Consider the following 27,071-nt stretch of genomic DNA (forward strand, 5'->3'; position numbering starts at 1 on the left):
ATTAAATTAGAAAAAAATATATACGAAATAAATATGAGGGACAGGCTGAGAGAACAGAGGATCTAGAAAGGCTTCATGTAAAAGGTGGTGTATGACCCAGCATTTTAGGAAAACAAGCAAATCTAAGCAGTGAAAGTGAGGTAAGGGAACTTTCTACCTGGAAACAATCAGTATGGAGGCAAAGAGATGAGAGGTCTGCCTTGTCACAGATAAGAAATAGCAATAAGGCTAGTTAACCTGAACTGTGGTGTTTGGAAAGGTGAAAAATATATCAGATTGGAAAGATAGCCTTATTTTGTAAAAGGGTTTTAAAAGCCAGAAATGTTTGTATTTGATGCTAAACACTAAACACTTTGCTAAACACGGGAGCCACAGGAATTTTATCACAGGGGGTAAGGACATTGCCAGACCTCCATATGGTCATCCTTTTGACAGCATTGTGGAGAACAGATTGGAGAGAAGAGAGTTGGATCAGGGAGACCAATTAGGAGGTCATTCAGGGTGGTTCTCGAGTAGAGAAGAAGTGGATTGTAAAAGATAGAATGGCTAAAAATTAGTATCCGATTGACTCTTGTCAGGTAAGGCACAATGAAGGGTCAAGGGATCTGGGTGACTGGATGTGGTGGCAGATATAGGGAAACAGAGAGCAGGGGTAGGTTTGCAGGAATAGATGAATTCAGTTTCAGACTTTGAATTTGAGATGTCTCTAAGATACCAGTTTTAAATATCAGTAGACAATTGGAAATGTCTACCTAGACTCAGGAGACTGAACTGGATTTTTAAATTTAAAGTTCATCTGCATAGATTTAATCATTAACCCTATGGGAACTGATCCAGTGGGATGGTTTAGAGGGCCCAGGGCAGTCTCATACATCTACAATGAAGGATATGATGTGGATCAGAAGGCAGCCTGATTAAGCTGGGAGTATGTTGGGTATATGTGTGTGATGCGTTGCAATAACACAATATGTCACTAAAATTTTCACAACAAAAGTATTTGATATATAAACAATCTTTCAGTAGTTTTATTAAAATAGACGTAAATTCCATTAAACTGTCATAAAACACTACCTATAGCTTAATCTTGCAGTAATATACTGTTAACTGATTTTTTTTTTTTTTTTTAACAGGAAAAAATCAGGAGTTAAGCTGGGTGTTACCTAGAGCAGGGGTTAAAATTTCAAGGGAGGCTTGTGGATTTGAATGAAAAAAAGAAATTTGTCTTCATTTAAAAATAAGATTCTTAGGAGGAGTCCTAGGCTTGAGTAGATTGCCAAAGTGTGATCCAAGACAGAAAAAAAGACTTAAGAAAGAGTCTCTAATCCAGAAATTTTTTTTCTCAATTCTTCTCTTTTTTTCTCCTCTTTTTGTTATATTTCATGTAATTCATCATATCTTTTAGAGCAAAGTCCATATATAGATAGATAGATAGATAGATATAGATAGATAGATAGATAGATAGTAGCCTTCTCTAGTTAACCCTAAGAAAATATTATTAAAGATCATTTTCTTTTATCTATTTAAAGAAGTTGAATTAATATTTGACCAATCATGTTAGTGATGAAAGAGAACAATTTCTGTTGAAGTAGTGTTGGACTTTTATCAGAAAAGTATTAAATTTTTCCAAGGATTTTTTCCCAAAAAATTCTAACACTGATTTGCCAAAATGTTTTCCTAGCTTCTTCAGCAACTGAAGCGGTTAATCTGTGACCTCTGCAGATTATACAACCTCCCACAGCATCCTGATGTCGAGATGCTTGATCAGCCACTGCCTTCGGGTCAGGTAAATTCCTATTCATTGAGGATTCAGAATCTAAAGGGAAACACATTGATCTCTCCAGCAAAGCTTGCATTGATGTGTTTTGAATATGACTTGGTAGACTGACTTGCATAGATTTTTCTTCCTGGATTTATATTCCTGTTTATAAGTACTGAAGAATTACCCTTTTTTAGAATAATGATGAGGTTATTTTTATCCTAGCCCTTGATTAGAATCTCCACAATTTTTGCAATCTCAGATTTTTCAGGCAAAAAAAAAAAAAAACCCTCCTCTGAATAATTGGAAGATTAGTATTTTCTTTCCCTAATTGTGTTTAAATCTCTTACATTTCCAGCTTCTAAAGTGACTTAAAAGAATGTTCAGTTTCACCTGCTTACCAAATCCTTTCATTCTGAGTTAAGGTTCTCTAAGTAGCATGAATTTTTAGAGAATAATTATTTCTTGTTAGGAAAATGTTGGTCTTACATTGTTAAATGTAATTCTTTGAATTAACCAGCTTTGGCAAGTTAGTTAACTCTTCTGGGTTCCAAGTGTTTTCTCCTATAAAATGACACAGGGCTAGATAGATAACAGAGTTCCAAGTAAGGTTCCTTCCATCTATGAAACTCTTAGGATGTTTGTAATTAAGGGAAATACAAGTCTGTAAACTAAAATACACATTATAAAAAGTTTCAAGTGGAAATAAACTAGCTTTGGGAAGACTTTATCCAGCTATAAATTAAAATAACAAATGAGATTCTTTTGAATATAATTTTAAAGCATTGGAAAAATTCTGAAAAATATTGATATTTCAGAGAAAAATTAGGATATTTAAGAGTTAGTAAATTAGAAATTTTTGTGATTTTTGGTTCTTTAAAGAAAATCATAAGAATTATATCTGAATGGAATTTTTTTGAAGTAAATGAAAAGGCTAGATAGCATATTAGAGTTTTTTTCTGGCAGCTGATGTGGATTTTTTTTTTTCTTAATTTGAATAGTCATTTTTCCTTATTGTTTATTCCCAAAGCATCTAATAATATTATGCTGAAGATAATAGTTTTTTTTTAATAGTGTTTTGTAAAAGCTGGTTTTATATATATAAATCAAAACTGAGCTTTAAAAATTAATTCAATGAAATTTGTATTATTTGTTTAAATGATGTCTGAAACAATGTTATTGAGAATCTGTAACTGAAGCAATATCTAAACTTTCTCATGCTCAGTGGTTGCTTGGTTTAATGTAGGATATAATGGAAGAATGCAATAATTTTTGAAATGTCTATGTGTTTCAGAATGGGACAACTGATGAAGTTACTTCAGAAGAAGAAGATGAAGAAGATATGGGTGAAGTAGGTATTTTATACAGAAAGCACACCATTTTGTTAATCATCTTATTAATAAATGTCTGTGTTCATTCTATATTTAAAAATGGAAATGCTCCTTTAACCTGTTTTGATCACCTAATAGTAATCATTTCTTCCCAATTGGCAGCTAGATGGCATCATAATGCACAAAACACTAGACTTGGAGTCAGGAAAAGCAGCTTCCCCCTTTCTTACTAGTTTGGTAATTCTGGACTAGGTACTTAATCTATATGCTTCAGTTCCTCATCTATAACATGGAGATAGTAATCACACCCCTCTTGATACATCTCTCCTGGCTTGCTATTTATATCTCTTGTCCCAGCTATAACATAAGTGCCAGTAACATAAGTGCCGACCCTCCTCATCACTGCTTTCTGGCTTCCTCCAAGTGAGATAAGTCCTGACTTTTGCAAGATGCATGTCCCAGGCTTTCTTTGTCTTAGTATCTTTCCTCTGAGATCCTTATTCTGTGTATATCTTGTTTGAACATAGTGCAGGGCTTGACACTTAATAGGTGCTCTGTAAATGCTTGGTGACTGCTTGAGTTGACAAAAAACTTCAAATAACTGACTGAGGAATTTCAACTTGATCTGATGGGTAATAAGGACATTCTTGAGCCAGGGTGTAATGTCTGAAAGTGATGTTTTAGGCAGAATCATTTTATGTTGGTCAACCTAATAGATTGAAATAAGGGATGCTAGAGATAAAGAAACTACTTAGGAAAATATTTTCAGTATTTTAAGTATTTGCACTATTTAAGCATGAAGGACTAAGATGCTGGCAATAAGAAAGCAGAGGGAATGATTTAAATAGCCCAAAAGAAAAGTAAATGAGACCTGATCATTAATGCCATCTTTGCCTCTCTTCTGTTTTTACTTGCCAATATCCAGGATTTTGAACCTAGTAGACAAGAGTTTCATTGAAAGAAATGGAGAAGCTGGGAAGGAGGGGTTGGGAGGAAGATGATTGATAGATCTTCCAGTATATTGAGAATGATGGGATGTTGGGAGATGCTTAAAGGTGATCTATATACAGAGAGAGAGAAAAGAGCAGCAGACAAGGGCTGAGCTGTGGGAATATCAGTGCTTCTACAGAGCATTTAGTGAGTGCAGTTATAGAATGAAGTCTATACCAGGAGGGTGGAGGGGAACTGAAGAGGCAAGAGAGTGAGGCAAAAGAGCCGATGAACAGCAACAGAGGAGAATAGTTTAGCAGGAGGAGGATGTAGGAGACTGCTGATAGGTGAGAAAGAAGGTTGGTGATAGTCTCAAAGAAATTTCAGGAGAGTTGTAGACTGAGGGTATGGAGAAGAAATACAGTGGGTCTACATTCAGGAGTCACATGATGGAACTGAGAGTAGCTCATGGAAAGATGAGGTAAGGCAGTGAGAGAGTATAGAGAGACATGCTTACAAAAGTGCCCTTTGTTACTGGTAGAGTTAAGCACTGGACTCAGGTTTTTATTGATTCAGGGAGCTCTTGAGGGACAGAGAGTACAAAGCTGCCTCAAACAAAACACGCAGGCACCTTCTTTAAAACTCATAGCTTCAGAGGTTCTGAGATCCTCTGAGAAGTATCAAAGTCAGGGCTTGAATTCAAGACTTCTTGGCTTACAGCCAGCTCAATACCCATGGCATCATATTCCTTTTGTCCCTCTTAATCTTAGATTTGAAAGTACTAATTTTTTTGTTTTGTTACCAATGCATTTTTAACACTAATAATATACATTATCCCCATTTTTCTAAAACTCCTAGCCTTTTTCATCTCCTTTTTAAAAAGAGGGATAAAAGAAGGTAATAGTTGAGCTGAAATGAAAACAAATATTTTGGTGAGAAATTAAAGCCAAAGACAATCTGATAGTTGTCTTTAAAAAAAAAATCACAAAATGAAAGTGTCTTTTTTCTAGTGGATGTGTCTAAAAACCACCTTGAATAAAATATTTTCCGTCTCCTTAAAGGACATTGAAGACTTAGATCACTATGATATGAAGGAAGAAGAACCTATTGATGGGAAGAAGTCTGAGGATGAAGGCATTGAAAAAGAAAATCTGGCAATATTAGAGAAAATTAGGAAGAATCAGAGGCAAGACCATCTCAATGTGAGTATTTGCAGATTTAAAATTTTCATTCACACACTAGCGAGAGGGAGAGAGAAAAATGACAATAAAATATTAGTTATTAGAGAAAGGTATGCTTACAAAAATGCTTTTTGTGGTAGGAATAAGGACCAGAGTCAGGTCTCTATTGATGTGGAGAGTTCCAAGGGATAGAGAGGACAAAGCTGTTGTGACCACAACAGGTGGGCACCTTCCCTGAAACTCATGACTTTAGAGTTTCTCAGAGTCACACAAGGAGTAATAGAGGCAGGGCCTGAATTCAAGACTAAATGCCTCTCAGGCCAACTCTCTACGTACCTACATCATGTAATACACAGAGGTGTGTGTATTAGATGTTAGAGGTGTGTATATAGATATACATGTATGTATACACACATGTAGGTACTTGAGTTTAGTGTGATGTACCTCTACATCTAAGTAAGTTGTCTGAAATTTGTGCCTTTAAGTATTTTGTTCTTTTGTTTTCATTCATTTCTTTTTATAAAAATTTCATTATAATCCTTTCTTTGTGAGTTTAGTTTTGACTTAGTTTACGTAAGAGTTTAAATAATTATACCTTCAAGTTTATTTCTTCAGACATGAGATTTTAATAGTATCAAAAAGCTTCCCAATAACGTCAGACAATTCTTCCGTGGGGTGTCACATTCACAGGACAGACACTTTCACACAGGATATCTGACACATGGGCTGTCAGGGTGAGTTCTGGGAGAGAGGCAACCTCTTAGCCTACTACAATATCACAAGTAATAAAACAAGGGGAAAGGATAATGCATGTGTGTTTGTTTGCATGAGGAATTTTTTCTTTTAATAAGGAATAGATAGAGATCAGCCTAAATTTTTTTTGATATGTCTGATTTTTCTTCACAGGTTATTAATTCATTAAAACATTCATCATAGCTTTCTGGAATGGGGAGAAAATAGGGGGAATGAGAAAATGTAGGCAATGTAAAAGTCAAAGATATAAAGGAAGGTGGAGTCATGGGTCAAAAAACTTTTAGCTCTCCAAATTTCCTCTACAAAAGAGGCAGAACATTGCTTGAGAGGAAATGTGGAAATAAAAGTCAATGTAAAGCAGTTCTCTTAAGACAACCTAAGCCCAGGAAAGACCTGACCTCCAGGAGAAGAAGTTCTGCTTCACTGAAATATAAGCACCTCCACACCAACTCTTCAGAATCAACAAACTACAAGCTCTGGGGGCAGCTGGAGTTGGGAGGCAGCCTCATCCTTAGATAGAAACTTTCATTTCAAGGGATAGTGGGGGGAAGGGGGGAGGGGTATGATGGCTGAGTAAGAGAATATTGTTGAGGAATGCCAAGCACAGCTATGCTAACCAAATGCATCCCATACTGGGCTGCTACTGCCAGGGGAAAGCTGCTTATTACATATCTGGTTAGTGCCTTACCAGAAGGGCAGGAACTCTGTTTGGCTATGGATACTTGCAGGAGAACAAGAGTTCCTAGTTTCAGTTCCAGGGAAGAGAAGACAGCTATAGTTTGCAGCGATCAGATAAATTCATACAGAATAGAATAGTATGATCATGAGTTCTAGCTGTGTCTTAGCAGTGGAGAGGAGAGCCCATAGTTAAGCTCCAAAACAGACCTCAGAAAATAACATTAAAAAGGACCTGAGACTTTAGGCATTATTTTCCAAACCTTGGGACTAGAATTTGATCATATTAATAGCTGCTAACAATAAAATGAAAGTAAGTAAATGAAAATGAGGGAGTAAGCAAAGGAGAAAGAACCAAACCAAAGATAGTTACTATGGAGATAGAGAATGTCAGGATTTATATTCAAAGGAATATAGTGGGGCTAAAAAAACTATTCCTTTTTCAGTGGGATATATCATATAGTCACAAACCCAGAAAGATTTTTTTAGGAGAACTTTGAAAGGAATTTAAAAATCAAATAAAAGAGATTGAGGAAAAATTAGAAGAAGAAAAAAAAGCAATCCAAGAAAACAAATTATGAAAATAAAGTCAACAAAGTTGAAATACAGAACGAAAACGAACAACTTAAAGAAGAAAATGATTCCTTGAAAACTGGAATTGGACAAAAGGAAGTTAATGACATTTTGTGATACAAAGAAATATTAAAATCAAAAGAATGAAAAAATGTTAAGGGAATCTCATCAAAAAAGAAATTGCTTTAGAGAACAGATCAAGGAGAAATAAGAGTAGAGTGCTTGGAGATTATGATTATAAAAAGAATCTTGATACTCTCTATTACAAGAAATTATCAAGGAAAATTACCCTGAAGTTCTAGAGCAAGAAGGCAATGCAGAAATAGAAAAATATCTACTGATCAACACTTGAAAGAGAGGAGAAAAACATAAAAGGAATATCATGGCCAAGTTTCAAAGCTGTCAGGCTAAGGAAAAAATATTGGAAGCAGCAAAAAAAAAAAAATTAAATATCATGAGGCTACAATAAGGATTACATAAGACCTAGCAGCTACTACATTGAAGGACTGTAAGTCTTGGAATATTTTGTAGAGCAAAAGAACTGAGGTTATGACCAAGGGTACATATCCAGCAAAGTTAAGTATAATCCTGAATTTAAAAAAAAAAAAGAATACTTTATAATCTGAAAGACTGTTAGGTATTTGTAACAAAAGCAAAAGAATTTAAGGGAAAATTTAACATATAATATCCAGAAGAAATATGAATATTAAGGACCAATTATAAAGGATTCAGTAAAGTCAGATGATTTACTTCTTTTATATGAAAATATCAGTTCTTTTATGGGTACTTTTTAATGGATACTTTGAAAAAAAGACAGGCTGAGCTGAGTATGGTAGAATGATTCTTAAAAAAACTGTTGAGAAAGATGAAATGGAGCAGTTAATTTCATACAAATGAGGGGAAAAAAGGAAAAATTGATACAGAAGAAGTTAGTGAGGGGAGGACGGGTCGTGTTGAAATCTTGCTCTCTTTGGGAATGGGTTAAGAATATGTATCTTGAAGATATAAAAGTCTTCTAATTCAGACAGAAATAAGAGGGCAGTAGGCCAGGGTGAGAGAAGATAATAGAGGGATTCCTAGAGGAATGGATAGGTTAAGAAATAGGGCAATATAATGGGTAGAAGTAGAGGAGTGAGAAGACCTAGGAATAGAGAGAGAAGAGTAGCAAGTGAAAATAGGAAGAAGGAAAATATGCAACAAATAAATATAGCTCATGATATGAATGGAATGAATTTCCCATAAAATGGAAACAAATAGTAGATTGAAAATTTGAATTCAGCAGTATGTTGCTTTCAGGAAACATTACAAAAATGAGAAATACACACAAACATAAAATAAAGATCAGATATAGAATTTATTGTGTAAAAACAGACTGTAATCATGATTTTAGACAAAGTTAAAGCTAAAATAGATTTAAGCAAAAGAGAAAAATGGAGAAACTACACTATACGCCAACTATATTAATAAGAATTGTTTCGGACTATTTAAAATAAGTAGACAGTATAAGGTTATAATATTGCTGTGATATAGAAAATGATGAGTCATGGATTGAGAAAAATATGGAAAGATTTGAACTTATACAGAGAAACAAAGGACAACTAGAAGCATACATAGTATGGTCTTACCCAAATGAATGTTATGTTTATATGTATGGTCATAGATATCTATATAAGTATGTATATATGTATATCTGTATCTACACAGATATCTGTATATACACACATATGTGTGTATGTTTGTCTTCATGCTTAATTTTAGCATTCTAGGGAAGGAAAGCAAAAAATAAAATCAAAAGTGCACAGCAGAGAACAAAAGAAAACCTACAAGGAAGCAAAGATGGACAACTCTGAACACAATGTGTAGTATTTATTGTATATGCTTTCTTGAAATGGAAATTTATTGCTTTATATTTTGAATCCTTATGTTCTGCTGTGCAGATGGCAGTTTTTTTCCTTTTCTTATTTTGTATTTAAGTTTAAAAAGTAAAAGCAGACATTTGTTCAGAGCCTACTGTTAGGTTACACTCAAAGAAAGAGGCAGACATAAATAATACATAGTCCTTGTCTTTGGAAAATTACAGTCTTGTTGGAATGGTGGCAAAATATACTCAAATATAGTACAAGTTAAAACCTGATACAAGCATGATCGAAAATCTAAGTGTCCTTAAATTAGAGGGAGGAGAAAATGCTATAGAGAGAGTAGACTATAGGAATGGGGGAAAGACAATATAGCATCTTATTTAGGCCTTAGAACAAACATTTAATGTAAAAAGGTAATGATTGGACAAGGAGGAAGTAAAGGCATTCAAGGTATATGACATAGCATGAGCAAAAGCAGAGGAGGGAGAAATTGTGGAAGGGGTTTTGGGAAGTTGAAGACAGATGTTCCATTGAAGGCCATTGTTCTTCAGGATGGCTGAAGTATGGTAGATAGGAGGAAGAGGGAGACTGAGCTGATGGTCTGTCACAGTGATCTAAGTCAAAAATTATTAGCATGTGGACCAGGATGATAAAGGGGCAAGATGGAGTATAAACTGGGGGTGGAGAATGATTACCTAGAAGCAGGCTCAGTCCTAAAGTCTGGGTGAATGTACAAATAATGGGAAAGCAGCACTGCTCTCACAGACTAGAAGAATCAAGTTTTAGACATGTTAATTTTGTCACATCATAATAATTTTGATCCTCATGAAGGGCAGGAGTGCCAAGTGAATCAAGAATTTTACAGTTGGAGAAAATGAAGCCCAGGTGACTTATCCAAAGTCATAAAAGACCTTTGATTTGTGTCAATTATGTAACATGCAGATTCCTTCTATAAGTGAACAGATGTTGACCACTTTACCCTTAAATGTGAATGTAGTCCCTTAGATTTTTCACTGAGTTGTAAGACTAAGAGGCCTTCTATGTACTTGGTCTTTGTTTTACCTGCAAGGATCAATAAGGCCAGGAGCAGCCAACTTTCTGTATATAGTATAAAAGAGGTCCGTGACCCCCATCCACTGTTTTAACAACTGTTTGTTTTTTCATTTAATTTTAGTTGGCATTTTATTAAAACAAATGGCAATCAGGTACTTTATTTTCTTTGGCCTTCTGTTTGCTGTTTAATTCAGTGTTCCCTAAGGTATAAAAATATAAAAATGTTAAAAACTGTAGTTTTACTAGAATATAACATTCTTTTAACCTTTTTTTGGTTTTCTGATAACACAAAAATTAGGAGTTTTCTTTTTAGCTCATAAAACTTAAGTCTTGGTTCTGTGACCTTGCCTAATTAATTAATTAATCTTGTCAAATGAAGGAGTTGATACAGGTGACTTAAGGTCCCCTTTGGCTTTAGTTCTAAGATCTTACTGGTAATTATTTAACTTGTAGTTATAAACATCAAAATATTACGCTCCTCATTCAGCAAGCAGTTATTAAATGCTCACAATGTGGAGGGTGCAAATAAGTATAGAATATATATATATATATATATATATATATACACATACACACACAGAGAGAGAGAGAGAGAGAAAGAAAGAGAGAATACTATAGTATAGTTGGCCCTAGAGAGCTTACAGTCTATTTGAGGATAGAACATCTCTGTAAAGGGAACATTAAAGGAGCAGCCCATGAGGGTTGGATGATAGATGCAAACAGTGATTGTTTTGGGGGAGTTGAGAGAAAGCAGAGATGACTGTGTGGAGCACCAACCAGGGATGGATCACTGAGAAAAGGGGCCTCTTGAAGACTGGACAGGATTTGGATTCTTGGAGAACAGCTCCAAGGGGAATAGCTCATCAGCCAGGTGCCAAGGTGGCACACTGCATCAAGGGACATGGGAAGATGCTTCTGGTTGGAGTGACAGACATTAAAGTGAAGACCAGAGCATAGAAAGCAGCAGGCCAAAGAGTGATGGGCAGGAAAATCATTGAGTTCCCAAATACATGATACAGGTGAGAATCTGATCTGTTGGGATTGGGGGAGGCTTCTGCCAGCGTACACTGCTGCACCCATTCTCCTGACACCTTCCTCATCTCTTTTCCCTTGGTTATCCCATCTGCATGCTGAGGCCATATTGCCAAGATGTCTGTGGCTGTCTGATCAGAAACTTCTTGGCTTTGATGCTCTGGCATCTTTCTGGGTGGTAGTTCTCTGCCCCGGGTTGAATGTCCTCTTCTTTCCTGCCTCACATTTGCTGAATCTTCCATTTTGCCCTTTTATTCCTAGCTCCTCCCACAGTCTTGTGCATGGTAAATCTATTGGCAGTGTTGAATTGAGCTGAACTGTGAACTGTGAAGTAGAGAGAAGGAAAGGGTCCAGAAGCGAAAGATAGAAATGAGCACAGTGTGGTTGGAGTGGAGGATTCATGTCAGTGAAGAGTGAAAGAGACTGTTGACTTGACAGAAAACCTGGGATCTTAGGCTTTCCTGGGTGCTTTTCATCCTACTTACTTAGTCATCCCTTTCTACTTTGGCACACCTTTACGTGTTTTTACTTATACCAGGGCTCTATTACCTTTGCCCATTTCTTCTACATCCCGAGGCCCAAGAAAAATAAATCTACTGCCTTTTCCACATGATAGCCATCTGTGCTTCAGGTTACTCATTTTTAAAGTGAAGATGCTGGACTTGGAGACATTAAAGATCCCCTTTGACTCTAAATCTCTGATCCCATGATTTCCTCAAATACCTTTTCAGTCTAGAAAATGAGGCTCCTCATATTTTATTGTATTATCTTCATGAAGTTTATCTTTTGTATCAACATTTTATGTTCCAACATTTTAAATGTTTTCCCTAAAATACAAGTCAGTTTTCTAGGCAAACATTTTATGAATAGCAACAGAACTTGAGTTCTCTCAGGACTTGCCCAGCAATCTTTTATAGATAAGGAATTTGGGTACAGAGATCACACAGTAAATGAGAGAGAGAGTCCAGTCACCAAGCCATGTCAAAAAACATTTATTGGGCACTCATTATGTAATTTCAGCATCCTGGAACAAAAATCTTTATTTTTGGAATTTTTAAATGCTTCTTTCTTAAGTTTCCCCTATCTTCTGATCAGTTTCTCTTCTTTGCATATGAGCCCTACAGCTCTAGAGGTTTTATATTGAAAAGCACATCAGTGATCAAAGAAGTGTGAGGAAAGACAGGAGAAAAGTGATTTTGCAGTGATTTCTGATGCGAGATGTCGTGCCAACTTCATTTTCAGGAAAGTTTGAGGTTTTTTGTTTTGTTTTGTTTTGTTTTTAAAGCAAATAGCTTTAAAAGAATAGTCCAGGAGCAGAAGCATCTAGATGTTGCAACGGATAGAGCATTGGCCCTGCAGTCAGGAGGACCTGAGTTCAAATCCATCCTCACCTGTGTGACTCTGAGCAAGTCATTCAACCTCAATTGCCTCAACAACAATCAAAAAAAAATTGACCAGATAAATTCCTTCTTTGTTTAATTGTCATACACAGACTATTTTCCCCCCTTCACTGAAAATATGTAATTTATGTTGTATGTGTAAATATTTTTCTAAAGAAATAAGAAAAATAGGTTCTATGAATAGAGCCCCATTCCTGGAGTCAGGAGGACCTGAATTCAAATCTGGCCATAGACATTTGACAACTTATTAGTTGTGTGACCCTAGGCAAGTCTTTTAATCTGATTGCCTTGCCAAAAAAAAAAAAAAAGAAAAGAAAAAGGAAAGGAAAAAGAAATTTATATTAAAATGTCTGAAACTTCTTGATTTGCATCTCTACCTAGGAATTTGACACTAAAGTCAAACTAACTTGGAAGCAAATGCTATAAATGAACAGGTACCTCTCTGGATTTTGCTTGAGAATTATCCCTTCGAGTAGAGCCTATAGGGACTGATGTTTGAAATGCAAATGATTGGGGTAGCCTTAAGAAAAACAGTTACTAGAGAGAATAGTATTCAGCTTTTCCTTGAAAAACTACCATCTAGATTTTCATAAGCACAAGGATTTTCACCTATATATTCACTTGCTGAGGTATGATCCTGCTAACAATCATAGACTAGAATAGAAACAGACAACAGTTCACTTTTTGCATATTTAGGTTTTTTAATTTAAAAGCTGCTTTAAAAAAATCACTAAAAGGTTTTGTTTAAGCACAGAAAGAGGACCTGAATCAGGTAAAGGATTAGCTTCTCTGATGTGCTTTTATTTGAATTCAGAAAACTGTTTTGACCAACATAAGTGAAAGAGGCCTTAATACTTATTATCTTTTCACTAGATCCCTGCCTTTGATAAACAAGAGAGGCAAGGACAAGGTTTAACCCAAAAGAGGCTCCAGGGTTTTGGCTGCAGCATAGAATGGCTGGATTTGACTGTTAGAAGTCTGACATAGTCAAAATTAATCTACGTATTTGTCCATAACTGCCGATTAAAGTAAGATGATTGGATGAGATGAAACCAGTGTGAAGTAGTGAAAATGCATTGATCATTTCATAGAAAGAAAAGTCTTCTAAAGAATAGACTGGTGCTATATTTTGACGTTTTGTTTTTTTTTTTTTTTTGAGATTTTTTTTTCCTTGTTGTTTTTTTCCTGGGATTATAGATATATACATTAATTTTTTTTTAAATACAAATTTCTTTTATCAATCTTGTTGGGAGAGAAAAATCATGAGAGGAAAAAAAAAAAAAAGAAAAAGTAGAAAAAAGTGAACATAGTATGTGTTGACTTACATTCAGTCTCCATAGATCTTTCTCTGGATGCAGTAGTATTTTCTATTCAAAGTTTGTTGGAATTGCCTTGGATCACTGAACTACTGAGAAGAAGCAAGTCGAAAGACTAGTTGATCATCGCCATCTTTTGACATATTTACCTAGTACAGGGGATTGACAAAAGGAAGAAGGATCTCGACGCTTTTTGCTAGAGAGACAAAAAGAATGATGTGGAAGAGAGATTATTTGACTTAACAAAATTAGAACCGTCTCCATTTTTATAGTTCTCTAGTCTGGAGACAGAGCGCCTGTCCTCTTCATTCATTGTAATGTCTTGTTTGATCTTCATAACCTTGTTAAGTAGAAGTGTTAGTCCCATTTTACAGGCGAACAAAAAGGTTCAGTGGGTGTTGGAGATGGATTTTGAACCCAGATGATCAAAACTCAAAATCCAACTCACTCTGCTTCTGATGTCTCCTCCAGGCACTGCACTCGTGAGATGTGGGACATTGAGCAAGTCCTACTAGCTCTCTTGGCTTGAGTCTCCTGATTCTGCGGAATGAGGGTGTCAGAGCTGATAAATTCCAAATTATTGTTATCCATAGTTGTTTCTTGGAACAACTGATCAGACCAACACTGAGCATCTCTCAATGCTAAGGGAAGTTCATGTATTTGTGAAAAAAAAAGTTCAAATTATGAAAAATCTGCCTTTTAATTATCTCTTTGGAGCAATGTATCAACAATCCTCTAGAGACTGCTCACCAGGCAGCTTACTTGGAACAGTCTTTGTAAGGAGGACTGAGGAATCCATTGCTAGACCCATGCTTGAAGCTTTATAAAGCTGTGAGCTCACAGAATGCTTGCAAAGAGTCCTGGTCACCCCCACGCCCAGGGAGGCTCAGCAAAAAACAACTTTTGGGGACAAATTGCCATGCTTAGCATCACCTAAGCTCAAATACTGCCAGCACATATCCAAATCACTCCGTTTATTCTTTGATTAGAAAGACACCTACTGTATAATATGGGTAAGAGCCAGTTAGGTTTCATTCATTCACACCCTACTATGTACAGTTTTCTTATAATCAGTCAGGAACTGGGCTAAAATGTACACTTTTATAGTAAAAGTTTGCTGAATAAATTAACATTGTAAATAAAATACTCGAGGATATATCTAACTTAAAAAAATATTTTCAAGTGTCTAATACCTAAATCTATAACACAGATATATAAAAAAAAATAAAGTAATGATTCAAAATTCTATGGAATACAGCTGTTCAGTTTTCTGTTAGGTAACATTTTGTCAACTACTTAACACTTATCTATATTTTTGTGTAGTTTGTAGTGTACAAGACAGATTTGTGTCATTCTGGGCATTTGTCAGCAAATATTGGCAGAATGTTAAAGATTCCACCTTATTTTCAGGGCCAGCTTCCTATTGACATTTGCTTTGATTTCTGACTTCTTTGTTAGCATTGATCTATTCCATCTTCACGTGTGCTTATGGTATGTACATTCTTGTCAACAGCCTCAAAGTGAGAATTCTAGATGATTAGTCCCTATAAAGGTTGATTTTGTTTTTCTGTTTCAGGGTGCAGTGTCTGGCTCAGTGCAGGCTTCAGACAGACTCATGAAAGAGCTCAGGGATATATACCGATCACAGAGTTATAAAACAGGTAAAAAGAGTTTTATTTGACCCTTTTAGATTTCTCCACCTCACCCCTTAGACTACTGCTCTTTCTAGTATTTATGATAAACTAATGAAGACAGATTAGACATTTTCATTAATTTTGTGTTTAAGACTGTGAGACCCAAGTTTTAATATTTTTCCAGCAAATATGGGTAATTGAACAGCATGAACTAAACCCTTCTGTTATTTTCATGGTTATTGTTCCAGTGGTCTGACTGTCTATAGCCTATCTTAATCATAACTGTTATCTGTTTACTCTTTGGAGGATGAGAAATTATTATGCAAAGAATGATCATTCTATCATTGAACAAGTAAAGCGATTATAAACTTCATTAACTTTCCATTGGTTCTGTTTTGTGTACTTTCCAAATAAGTTGACAGCTTTACTTTTTACTCATTTTTCCATATCACTTAGAATTGTGGTATGTTGCTCATTTAGAAAAATTTAGTATTTTTCCTCTATTGCCATCAATTACAAAACAGTTCTTCCATTTTACCCAACATCTTATTCAAGAAAGATTTATAGGAGTCTATATTAGAAAATCTGTACTGGCATATTTTACTTCTAATAAGAAATAGGAAATCTGAAAAACACTTAAGGATCTGAAAAGCAGAAATGAATTGTTTGGATATGATTGAAACACCATTAGAAAGTTTGTGTGACCAAATATAAATCATGTCGCCTTTTGTTTAAAAATACAAAGCCTACTCAACAAAGGATCAGATCTCCACTTCTCTGCAGTTAACATTTTGAATTCACTGGTCACTTTTTCTTCGGGAGGCTTTATGGAGGTCTTAAAAATGCATGTTCATCCTGAGTGAGTTTTCTTTTATATTTTTCAAATTAATAATCTTTATCTTGGGAAATACAAGACTTTTCATTCTTCTTATCCTCCCCCTTAAAAAAATACTTAGAAAATTGTATGCCTGAGAAACATCTGGCTTGAAATTTTTAAGCAACTTTATTTTTTTTAAAGGTTTAGATGAAGTCCAAGGAAATAAAAAAAAAATGCCTTTACTTGCTGCTCTTTTAAAAGACAGGTGTTTTGTAGCTTAAGTATCATTTACATAGTTCAATTATTTTCTCCTGAATTTGAGGCAAACAAGATCTCACTGACCATCTGGTCCAAGTCATGGCTAAAAAAGGATTTCCTTTGCCTTATAGCTCACAATTGGCCATTTTACCTGTGCCTAAGAGATCTCCAGGATGGGGAGGGACCTCATTATCCTGGAGACATCAACCATTTTGGAATTGCCTTAATTTTCATGAAGTTCTTCCCTTCCATCCAGGCTGTTTTCCTATTTCTAACTCCTGTCTGTTGCTTTATCTTGCTCTTTGGCATTTTATATTGGTGAAGCTGATTTTTTAATATTCTTGGAAGACTTGACATGTACCCCTTTTCAACTTAATCTAACTTTGTGTAATGTTCTAAATGTTCAACATTTTTAAAAACTTCTCTTTTATCACATCACTTGTATACCTGCCTCTCCCAGCTTTGTTTAAGCCTTCCATTTTTACCTTTATCCTGAATGTTGACAAAAATGTTAAACAGCCCACAACTAAACACAAATCCCTATGGCACTCTAATGAAGACCTCATCAAATCCTTAAAGGCTCTTGTTTTGGTCTTGTCATTCAAGCAGTTTTGAATCCATTTAAACATACTATTTTCTAGCGCATATTCCCATGGCTTTTTCACAAACATGATCCAAGAGACTTTTATAAAATATTTTGTTTAAATCTAAATAAATTACACATCTACAGAATTTCCATGTTCTATTAAAATAATAATCCTGGTAAAAGGAACAGTTAAATTGGTTTGAATGGCCTGTGATTGATCAAAGGCAGTTTTTTTTTAATGGATGTTTTTTATTATTATGTCAAATTTCTTTTTTTTAATACTAATAATTTTTTATTTTTCAAAATACATGCAAAGATAGTTTTCAACATTAACCTTGCAAAACCTGATGTTCCAGTTTTTTCTCACTTCTTCTCCTCTCTCCCTCCCCTAGAAAGTAAGTAATCTAATATAGGTTAAACATCTTCAATTCTTCTAAACTTATTTCCACATTTATCATGCTGCACAAGAAAAATCAGATCAAAAAGGGGGGAAAAAAGAGAAAGTAAAAAAAGGAAACTTTAAAAAAAAAAAAAAAGTAAAATTACTATGTTGTGATCCACATTCAGTTTCCATAATATTATCTCTGTCTACAGAAGACACTCTCCATCACAAGTTTATCATCAGATTTATTTCTGACTGTATCCTTTTCCTACCCAGTAAATGTTCCTTTTTAGCTTAGATTTTATAAAACAGGAAAACCAACCAGTCCACTTGCCTTCATCTGACATTGTATACAAAATTCCACACCAGAATTCTGCACTTATGCAGTGAAGAGAAGGAGGTGCATTTTCTCAGCTCTTGTCTAGGGCCAAACTTGGTCATTTTAATTATGATATTAACTTTGAGTTTCTATTTATATTGTTGTCATGTATATTGTTCTTTTCTTGGTGATTACCTCATTCCACATTAGTTCATAGAAATCTTAGTATATTTCTCTGAGCCTCATTGTGTTTCTTATCCAGATGATGCTATAAATATTGTGGTGCATGTGAGACCTTTGTCTTTAATCATCTTGGGTACATTCCTGACCATGGATCTCTGGTTCACAGGCTATGACTCAGTTACATTTTTTAAAGTATAGTTCTCAAGTATTTTCCCAAATGGTTGATCCAATTTTTAAAAAAAAAAATTTTTTTTATTAAAGCTTTTTATTTACAAAACATATGCATGGGTAATTTTTCAACATTGATCCTTGCAAAACTTTCTGTTCTTAATTTTTCCCTCCTTCCTCCCACCTCCTCCCTAGATGACAGATAGTCCGATACATGTTAAAGATGTTAAAATATATATTAAATCCAATATATGTATACATAGTTATCTTACTGCACAAGAAAAAATCAGATCTAGAAAAAAAAAAACCTGAAAAGGAAGACAAAATGCAAGCAAACATCAACAGAAAGTGTGAAAATGCTATGTTGTAGTCCACATCAGTTCCCACAGACCTTTCTGGGTGTAGATGACTCTCTCCATTACTGAACAATTGGAATTGGTTTGAATCATCTCATTGTTGAACAGATCCATGTCCATCAGAATTGATCATCACATGATCTTGTTGCTGTGTATAATGATTTCCTGGTTCTGCTCATTTCAGTTAGAATCAGTTCGTGTAAGTCTCTCCAGGCCTCTCTGAAATCATCCTATTGGTTGTTTCTTACAGAACAATAATATTCCATAACATTCATATACTATAACTTAATCAGTCATTCTTCAACTGATGGGCATCCATTCAATTTCCAGTTTCTAGCCACTACAAAAAAGGCTGACACAAACACTTTTGCACATGTGGGTCCCTTTCCCTAGTTTAGGATCTCTTTGGGATATAAGCCCAGTAGTAACACTGCTAGATCAAAGGGTATGCACAGTTAGATAACTTTTTGAGCATAGTTCCAAATTGCTCTCCAGAATGGTTGGATCCATTCACAACTCCACCAACAATGTATCAGTGTCCCAGTTTTCCCACATCCCCTTCAACATTCTGCATTATCTTTCCCTGTCATTCTAGCCAATCTGACAGGTATAGTGGTATCTCAGAGTTGTTTTAATTTGAATTTCTCTAATCAATAGTGATTTGGAGCACCTTTTCATATGACTAGAAATAGTTTCAATTTCTTCATCTGAAAATTATTTGTTCATATCCTTTGACCATTTATCAATTGGAGAATGGCTTGGATTTTTATAAATTTGAGTTCTCTATATATTTTAGAAATGAGACCTTTATCAGAACCTTTGAATGTAAAAATGTTTTCCCAATTTATTGCTTCCCTTCTAATCTTGCCTGTATTAATTTTGTTTGTACAAAAGCTTTTTAACTTAATATAATCAAAATTATCTATTTTGTGATCAATAATGATCTCCCGTTCTTCTTTGGTCACAAATTCTTTCCTCCTCTACAGATCTGAGAGGTAAACTATTCTATGTTCTTCTAATGTGTTTATAATATCATTCTTTATGTCTGGATCATGAATCCATTTCAACCTTATTTTGGTACACGGTGTTAGGTGTGGGGTTGACCCAATTTGTAGGTGCCCCGACAATTTTATTTGTATGCCTCGCTTCCTTTAGTATCTCATATTTAAAACTATTCCCTGCTCTTGTCATTTTTGACAATCTGCTGGGAATGAGGTGAGACCTCAGATTTGTTTTGATTTGTGTTTTTCTTATTAGTTTGGAACCATTTTTTATGTAATTGTTAATTCTATGAAATTCATCTTTTGGAATTGTCTTCCTTTAATCATATTCTCTACAATTTTTTCAGGAATTGATGTTGACTGACTCTTAATAGTTTGCTGACTCCATACTCTTTCCCCCTTTAAAAAATATCAGGGCCTTGTTTGCCATTTTTAGTTCTTTACTACTGCCCTTTGCCGCTTCAGAGATCACTGACAGTGGCTCAGCAACCATATCCTCCCTATCAGTTAACATTGATGCCTAGATGCTCTATCGCCAGAAAGAATATTAGAACTATTTCTTATTATAAAGAACTGGCAATATCAACTATAATTTTAGGACCTTGGGGCCAATTGTCTTAAAATTAAACTGATAGGGGAAGCTAGGTGATGCAGTGGATAGAGCACCAGCCCTGAAGTCAGGAGGACTTGAGTTTAAATCTGGCCTTAGACACTTAACACTTTCTATCTGTATAACCCTGGGCAAATCACTTAACCCCAATTGCCTCAGGAAAAAAAAAAATTAAACTGATACTGATATTTTAGTTTCCTTAATGATTTGCAACTTACTGATGCAAACCTAGAACCTATGTCTCAGATAAATTCTACTACTATTTTATAAGAATAAAAGTGTTTACAAATTAACATGACATCAGATTGTACTTAGTATCTTTCTAGTGGAGTGCTACTATTTTATCTGTTTTAAAAACCAAAAGACAGAAGAGAAATAAGCATGACTATGTATTTATTCATACACTTTCTTTTCCCATTTCTCCATTTACTTGGCAATTCATTTGATAGTAGTTAAAGTTGAAAGAATACCTTCTTCATCAGATGACCTAATCATCTGTTTTATATCGGAACAGTCGTGACCAATCCTAGTTTGAATTGTAGTCTCTCAGATATTGATGAATGTTTTATAGTATTAGTTTCTGTCAATTGAAATAGTTCATTAGATAAAGAATCATGAATTTGTTTTAATATTTCTACAGGAATTTATTCAGTGGAACTTGTAAATGACAGCTTATATGAGTGGCATGTTAAACTTCTGAAGTAAGTATTTTTGTATGGTTTTATTTGCCCAGTCAATGGCTATCCTAGATTTTATAAAACACTTAACTTATCCTTACTGCTCGACTTATGATGTCTTATTTTTAATCATTCCAGTAAATGAACAAGTGTTTTAATAATGTTCACCCTGTGCTAGGCGGTTTCCCAAATGTGAGCAGTGAAACAACATCTATTCTCAAGAAGCTCATGGTCTGTGAGGAAAGACAATGTGTTTATATGTCTGTGTGTCTGTCTGTCCATCCATCTGTACAAAGTTGGTAGAGAGAGGGAAGGCCCTAGTAATTGTTGGGGATCATGTAGAAGGCTTTATGTAGAAGGAATTGTGGAGTTTGGATTTTTATCTTGAAAGGTAGGAGAGAGATTCTTTGAGGCAAAGGTGGTGAGAAGGGAGTATATTCTAGGTGTGGGTAGTGTGGGGGTAGGAGATGCAGTACAGTGTGTGAACTGTAAGCTCCCTGAAGGCAGCAGACTGTGTTTTATCTAGCTTTACATAATTCCCAGTGTCTAGTTCACTGCTCTTGGGACAAAGTAGCAACTTCAAAGTAAATGTTTATTTAATTGAATACTAAATGATAATGCTAGGTACTGTAACTTTCCATATTTAATTTTAAGGTACTATAATCCTTTTTTTTATTAAAGCTTTTTATTTTTCTTATTTTTAAAACATATGCATGGATAGTTTTTCAACATTGATCCTTGCAAAATTTTGTGTTCCAAATTTCCTTCTCTCCATCCCCTTCCCTAGATGGCAAGTAATCCAATATATGTTAAACATATTAAAATATATGTTAAATCCAATGTATGTATACGTATTTATACAGTTATGTTGCTGTGCAAGAAAAATCAGATCAAAAAGGGAAAAAAATGAGAAAGGAAACAATGCAAGCAACAAAAAGAATAAAAATGCTATGTAGTGGTCCACATTCAGTTCCTACAGTCCTCTCTTTGGATATAGATGGCTCTCTTCATCACAAGATCATTGAAACTGGCCTAATGATCTCATTGAAGGCACTATACTCCTGTAGCACCTCTACTTAAATAGCAGAAATGTGCTATATATGGAACTTGGTACTCCTTCAGATTGAAAAAAAATTTGTTCCTCAGAATTAACTAGCAAAGTGTGAAAAGGTGGGGAGGGGTTGGACTATCTTGACAAGATTTGTGCTTGAGGAAGTAGACAGGAAGTGGGGCAAAGTTGAGAAACCAAAGTATGGAATCATTTGCTTTCTAATAAGAAGATAATAGGCTATAAGCAAGTGCTATTGGAACTAGAACCCTGGCAGTTGTTGCCACTTTTAGGGATGGAGGTTGGACCTGCGATCTCAATGCTAGAAAGATTCCCTTCTACCAATAAAAGTTTAGAGTACACAGAAGATTGAACTTCCTCCATGGTCATAGCCTCTTTGTGGCCAAAGTACAACCCATCCAAAAATTGGCTGCTAAATATACTGTTAGGCAACACCAGACAAAATGTAGGTAGAAAATGCTAAGGTCTTCCAGTTACTTTATGGAATTAATTTAGCTGTATAATTATAGTCTTCCTCAGACTTTTTCTTTTCAGTTTTAGTCTCTGTTAGAAAGAGGAAAAGACAATTGTCATTCCTGTTTCTTTGACTATTTAAAAAAAAAAAAAGGTACAGAAAAGCTGCATGTGAAACAATGATGTTTGACTTCTCAGTGGCTCTTAGCAGCCTTATAGAACCTCCCATTAATCAGTAGCCCTATTGCTGATACAGTTAGAAGGGTTGACAAAACTCAAATGCTTTGTCATAAAGGTAGGAAGAATTCTTGTTCTTTGGGCTTCTACGATGACTTTTAGATAGGCTAAAAGCAGTGAGACTGACCTTGTTGGCCACAGCTTCCTCAGTAGCACAAAGAGCAATTTGGACTTGCCCTGTGATCCTGTGTCTGAATGAAGCTGGAAAAATGCAGCTCGATTAGAAGCAGCCTGGATGAGCATTAAGCTGTTCTGATTTGTCCTTACCTGAACTGTCCTGTTTTTTACCTTAGGGTTGATCCTGACAGTCCATTACATCATGATCTTCAGGTGTTAAAAGAAAAAGAAGGGGTAGAATATATTTTGCTTAACTTTTCTTTTAAGGTAAGAAAATCTTACTGAAATTCAAATTAGATATCATTACTTTGATTAAATTGAGATAATGTTTTGCTTATGACCATGTTCTAGTCACTGATTGTTCTGAGCCTGTTTACTCATTTATAAAGTGGGAATTATATTCATACCCTTTCTGTCATAAAATTCTTGTGAGGAAAGTATTTTGTAAACCCAAAAGCATTATGGCAGGGGTCCTCAAACTACAGCCCGCAGGCCAGATGAGGCAGCTGAGAATGTTTATCCCCCTCACCCAGGGCTATGAAGTTTCATTATTTAAAGGCCTACAAAACAAAAGGTTTTGTTTTGACTGTAGTCCGGCCCTCGACAGTGTAAGGGACAGTGAACTGGCCCCCTATTTAAAAAATTTGAGGACTCCTACTCCTATAGGATGCATATTTTGGATTGTTACTGTGTAGCTATAAAGATTTCCCAACAGATTTGTGAAGCTATCACTTGAAAATGTTGAACAGTTCTATACCTTTGACTTAACATCAAGTTGAGTTGGTTCTTTGGGACTGACATGATATTTTAGAGATGTATTAGCTTTTCTGACCTGCAGCAAAAATCTAACCAGAACTGGCTCTTTATCTTTGATTTATTTACCTTTATATTCTGTTCAATAAGATTAAACTTTTTGACAGTTTAATCTGTAGCTTAAATTCAATATATTCATCCTCTCAGAAGAGTTGACATTTAATATAGTGCTTTATTGTTTACAAATATTTAATTGTAATGAACTCATTGGATCCTCAGAACTTCCTGGTTAAGCTTCTAGTTCACATATTAATTTATAGTTTTTTTAAAGTCCAGAAGCACAGGAAGGTTATTGATTTGATATCGTACAGCTATACATACAACAGCTAAGAGAATTCAGACCCCAGTCCTTAAAACTCAGAAACCTCTGTCCCGTTTTTTTCTTTTGTTTTCAACATGTGTTCACTTGATTGAGTGTCCACTCTGGCTCTTTCCAACTGAAATTATTTATACAGTGACATCATTGGATGGAGGGGTTGTAAAGAGATTATTAGATTTTTCTTCTCTAGTCAAACTGTTAGCAAGATCATGATTATTTTTAAACTTTTTTAAAACCCATTTTCCTCTTTTTATATTAATAGTCTTTGTATTTTGTGTTGAATTTTTTCTTTCAACGAACTCACCAAGTCTTAAGAGAGCGAGCCAAAGGAAAAAAAACACTAGGAAACCTCCATATAATAAAAAGGAGTCAGGAGGGAGAGGGAGCAGTGCTTGCTGAGAGAATAAAGTCTGGTCTTCACCAGAGAGAAGGGCTAATCTTGTTTAACTTCCTGTGACCCTGGGAGCAAACTTCTGAGTTCTGGCCAGCGCTCGCTCTACTCTTCTCTTTGGTTCCCCAATCTTCAAATGTATGATCTGATTCAATCCTTTATTCCTGGGAGTTAAAATCATATACTCTGGAGCCGGAAATACCCTTTGGTTATCTGGGCAAACGGATTTTATTTTGGTTGGGAGAGGTAGCAAATAGTAGTTAATGACAGTGATAGATTGGAGGGGAAAAACCTTTTCCTGTCTTGGTGCATCTTGGGCACTAGTTTCTCCCAGAGTTCAGTGACTTAACATTGGACTTAGAGCATTTTAATCTTCCCATTGTTTTGTTTAACCTTCACTTACTGGAAAATGACAAGTTTTATAAGGCTGTTTGTTGAAACTTAACAAAAAAAAAAAACCCTCAGTTTACAGTGTTTGTTTCTTCAAACTGTATTGTAATCTGTATTTGCTACTGGTGCTTTCTTTTTAGGATAACTTCCCCTTTGACCCTCCTTTTGTCAGAGTGGTGGCTCCCGTCCTCTCTGGAGGGTAAGTTGCTTTAGATTCACTTACTTGTTGGAGCTGGACTTTTTAAAAGGGTTCAGAATGTGTATTGTGTCTGTGGGTGTTTGTCAAAACTTTGTGGACCTTGCGTTTTTCACTCCTTTGTGATGGGCAGGGGGGAGAGTGGGGTAGAAAAAGTTGTGTGAATGAATAGCTCCCTCCTTTCCTCTCACCTAAAGAATCCTCCAGTATACAGTGAAGAAAACTTTGAGGAGTAAGTGACTTCACGTTTGTAGCCTTGGCAATTTGGTCCAAATATTTTACCTTTTCTGTGTTATAGACAGAAGTCACAGGAACCTTATGAAAGTGACCATTCCTGAATTTACTTCTTTTAGGGACTATGTTAATGCTTTTGAAGGGTTTTCAGGAACCTAGAGAATTAATAGTCTTGTTGGCATTGGAGAATCTACTAAATTTGTTCTGAATTGTAAACGCTGCATATAATTTTCAGGAATACCAATACTTGAATAGGAATTAGTGTCACCTTTGCCAGTTTTCTGGATGTGATTTGAATAAACTGCAGAAATGCTTTGATATGCATTTCTCTCATTATTAGTGATATGGGTCAATTTCTCCATTTGTTTAGGGTTTGCCATTCTTTTTTTGAAGAACTATTTGACCTCAGACCATTTTTCTGTCCTGAGGAAGGCAATGCATCAACATATTTGGGCCATTTCTTTGCTCAGAAACTTTGAGTGATTTCTCTGCTACTCAGCTCATGAGCTATGAGCCTAGTTTTCAAGGACTGCAGTCTTGATTTCTTTAGATCGTCGTTTCTTTTCTTTTTCACCTTTTTCCCCTTCCATGCTCACACTGCAGCTAAACTGATCTCCTGGGTCTTGGATCCTACCTCCTTCTGCCTTAGGGTCTTTGGCACTCATTAACTTTGATGCCAGTGCTGTCCCCAGCCCAATACCACCCTTTAGCAGGAGGTTAGCTTGGAGTGTCTTCTCCTCGGCTCTGTGGCCCGAACTGACCCATTGTCCTAAGTCCGGCAAGTCTACTTGATCTCTTGTCTACCTGGGATCATTGTCTATCTTGTTTTATAGTTCTGTGTGTCTGTGGCTAATTCTCCTGGAACTAGAAGCTCCTTGTAGTCAAGGGCTATCCTCTTACATCTTTATCTCCCCAGCACCTTACATTGGGAAGTCTCTAATATAAATGCTAATTGAATGTGCTGAATGTTAAGAGGGAATATTGAGCTGATGCATCTTAAAGAGTTTGTAAATCAGAAGGCCCTGTCCAAGTTTGGTTTCATTACTCAGTACATGAGAACAGAAACCATAAGTAAAAACTGAAGGCAGGAAGGGACAAAACATGTACTGGAGCAGACTCTGGGAAAGTTGGAATAGAGATATGAATAGATACACAACATAGGCAAGGGGAGAAAGGGATACTCAGAGCCTTGGTGGCCGGACTCAGGACTTCTGCCCATCTTTTTATATCTAGTCATGAAAGAGTTAGTGGTGGTTCTGAGCTGGGCAGTATTGACTCTGCCACATACACTTTCTGATGACCGTGGAGCACATTTTATTTTGCCTCGTATTTTCCTCAGTTCTTAGTTGACCACTTTTACCTTCTCTGTATGTCAGTGCACAGCTATTTCATCTTGAACTTTAAAACCTCGTTTTCGACAGACACTTTGCTGATTGACCAGAACTTTTTTTGCTACTGGCCCAGAACATAGCCTTCTTTGAAGCTTGTAGCAACAATCCCTGATTCAGAACTTCGCTGCATGCTTTAGAAATATTAACTGCTCCTTATATAGCTCATTGGAATATTGCAAAGATGATGTGCCCTGTGTCACCATTAAGCAGAAGAGTGCCTCACTTGGACTGGTAGAAGAAAGGAGACATAGTGGGGGAGAATTTTAGAAAGAGTTCTGGAGTATGAGTCAGGCAGACATGGGCTAGCTGTGCATGTGCCTCAGACACTAGCTGGGTAGTCCTGGGAAAATCTTAGTCCCTTTCAACCTCAGTTTTCTCATCTAAAGGGAAGATAAAGAGTACTTTACTTCATGGGATCAGGAGGGGTCAGCTTCCTGGAGATAAAGCTATTTCTGGCATCATTCCTGCATTGTGGTCATCTTATAATTCTCCACAGTGTAGACCGGGGTCCTCAAACTTTTTAAATAAGGGGCTAGCTCACTGTCCCTCAGACTGTTGGAAGGCCAGACTGTAGTAAAAACAAAAACTTTGTTTTGTGAACCTTTAAGTAA

At 35.7% G+C, this 27,071-nt stretch overlaps 1 protein-coding gene across 2 annotated transcripts in view; it reads left to right on the top strand.

Annotated features, from left to right (window-relative positions):
- UBE2Q2 (ubiquitin conjugating enzyme E2 Q2) overlaps nt 1-27,071 on the top strand; it is a 74,764-nt gene that overhangs the window by 39,689 nt on the left and 8,004 nt on the right. For both annotated transcript variants that reach the window (XM_051982431.1, XM_051982432.1), the window contains exons 3-9: nt 1,679-1,783; nt 3,051-3,107; nt 5,079-5,219; nt 15,436-15,520; nt 20,814-20,874; nt 22,903-22,993; nt 24,780-24,838. In XM_051982431.1, the coding sequence (XP_051838391.1) occupies nt 1,679-1,783; nt 3,051-3,107; nt 5,079-5,219; nt 15,436-15,520; nt 20,814-20,874; nt 22,903-22,993; nt 24,780-24,838 (599 nt within the window). The remainder of the gene's footprint in view (nt 1-1,678; nt 1,784-3,050; nt 3,108-5,078; nt 5,220-15,435; nt 15,521-20,813; nt 20,875-22,902; nt 22,994-24,779; nt 24,839-27,071) is intronic.

Source organism: Antechinus flavipes, chromosome 2 (assembly GCF_016432865.1).
Source record: "Antechinus flavipes isolate AdamAnt ecotype Samford, QLD, Australia chromosome 2, AdamAnt_v2, whole genome shotgun sequence".
Taxonomy (NCBI): domain Eukaryota; kingdom Metazoa; phylum Chordata; class Mammalia; order Dasyuromorphia; family Dasyuridae; genus Antechinus; species Antechinus flavipes.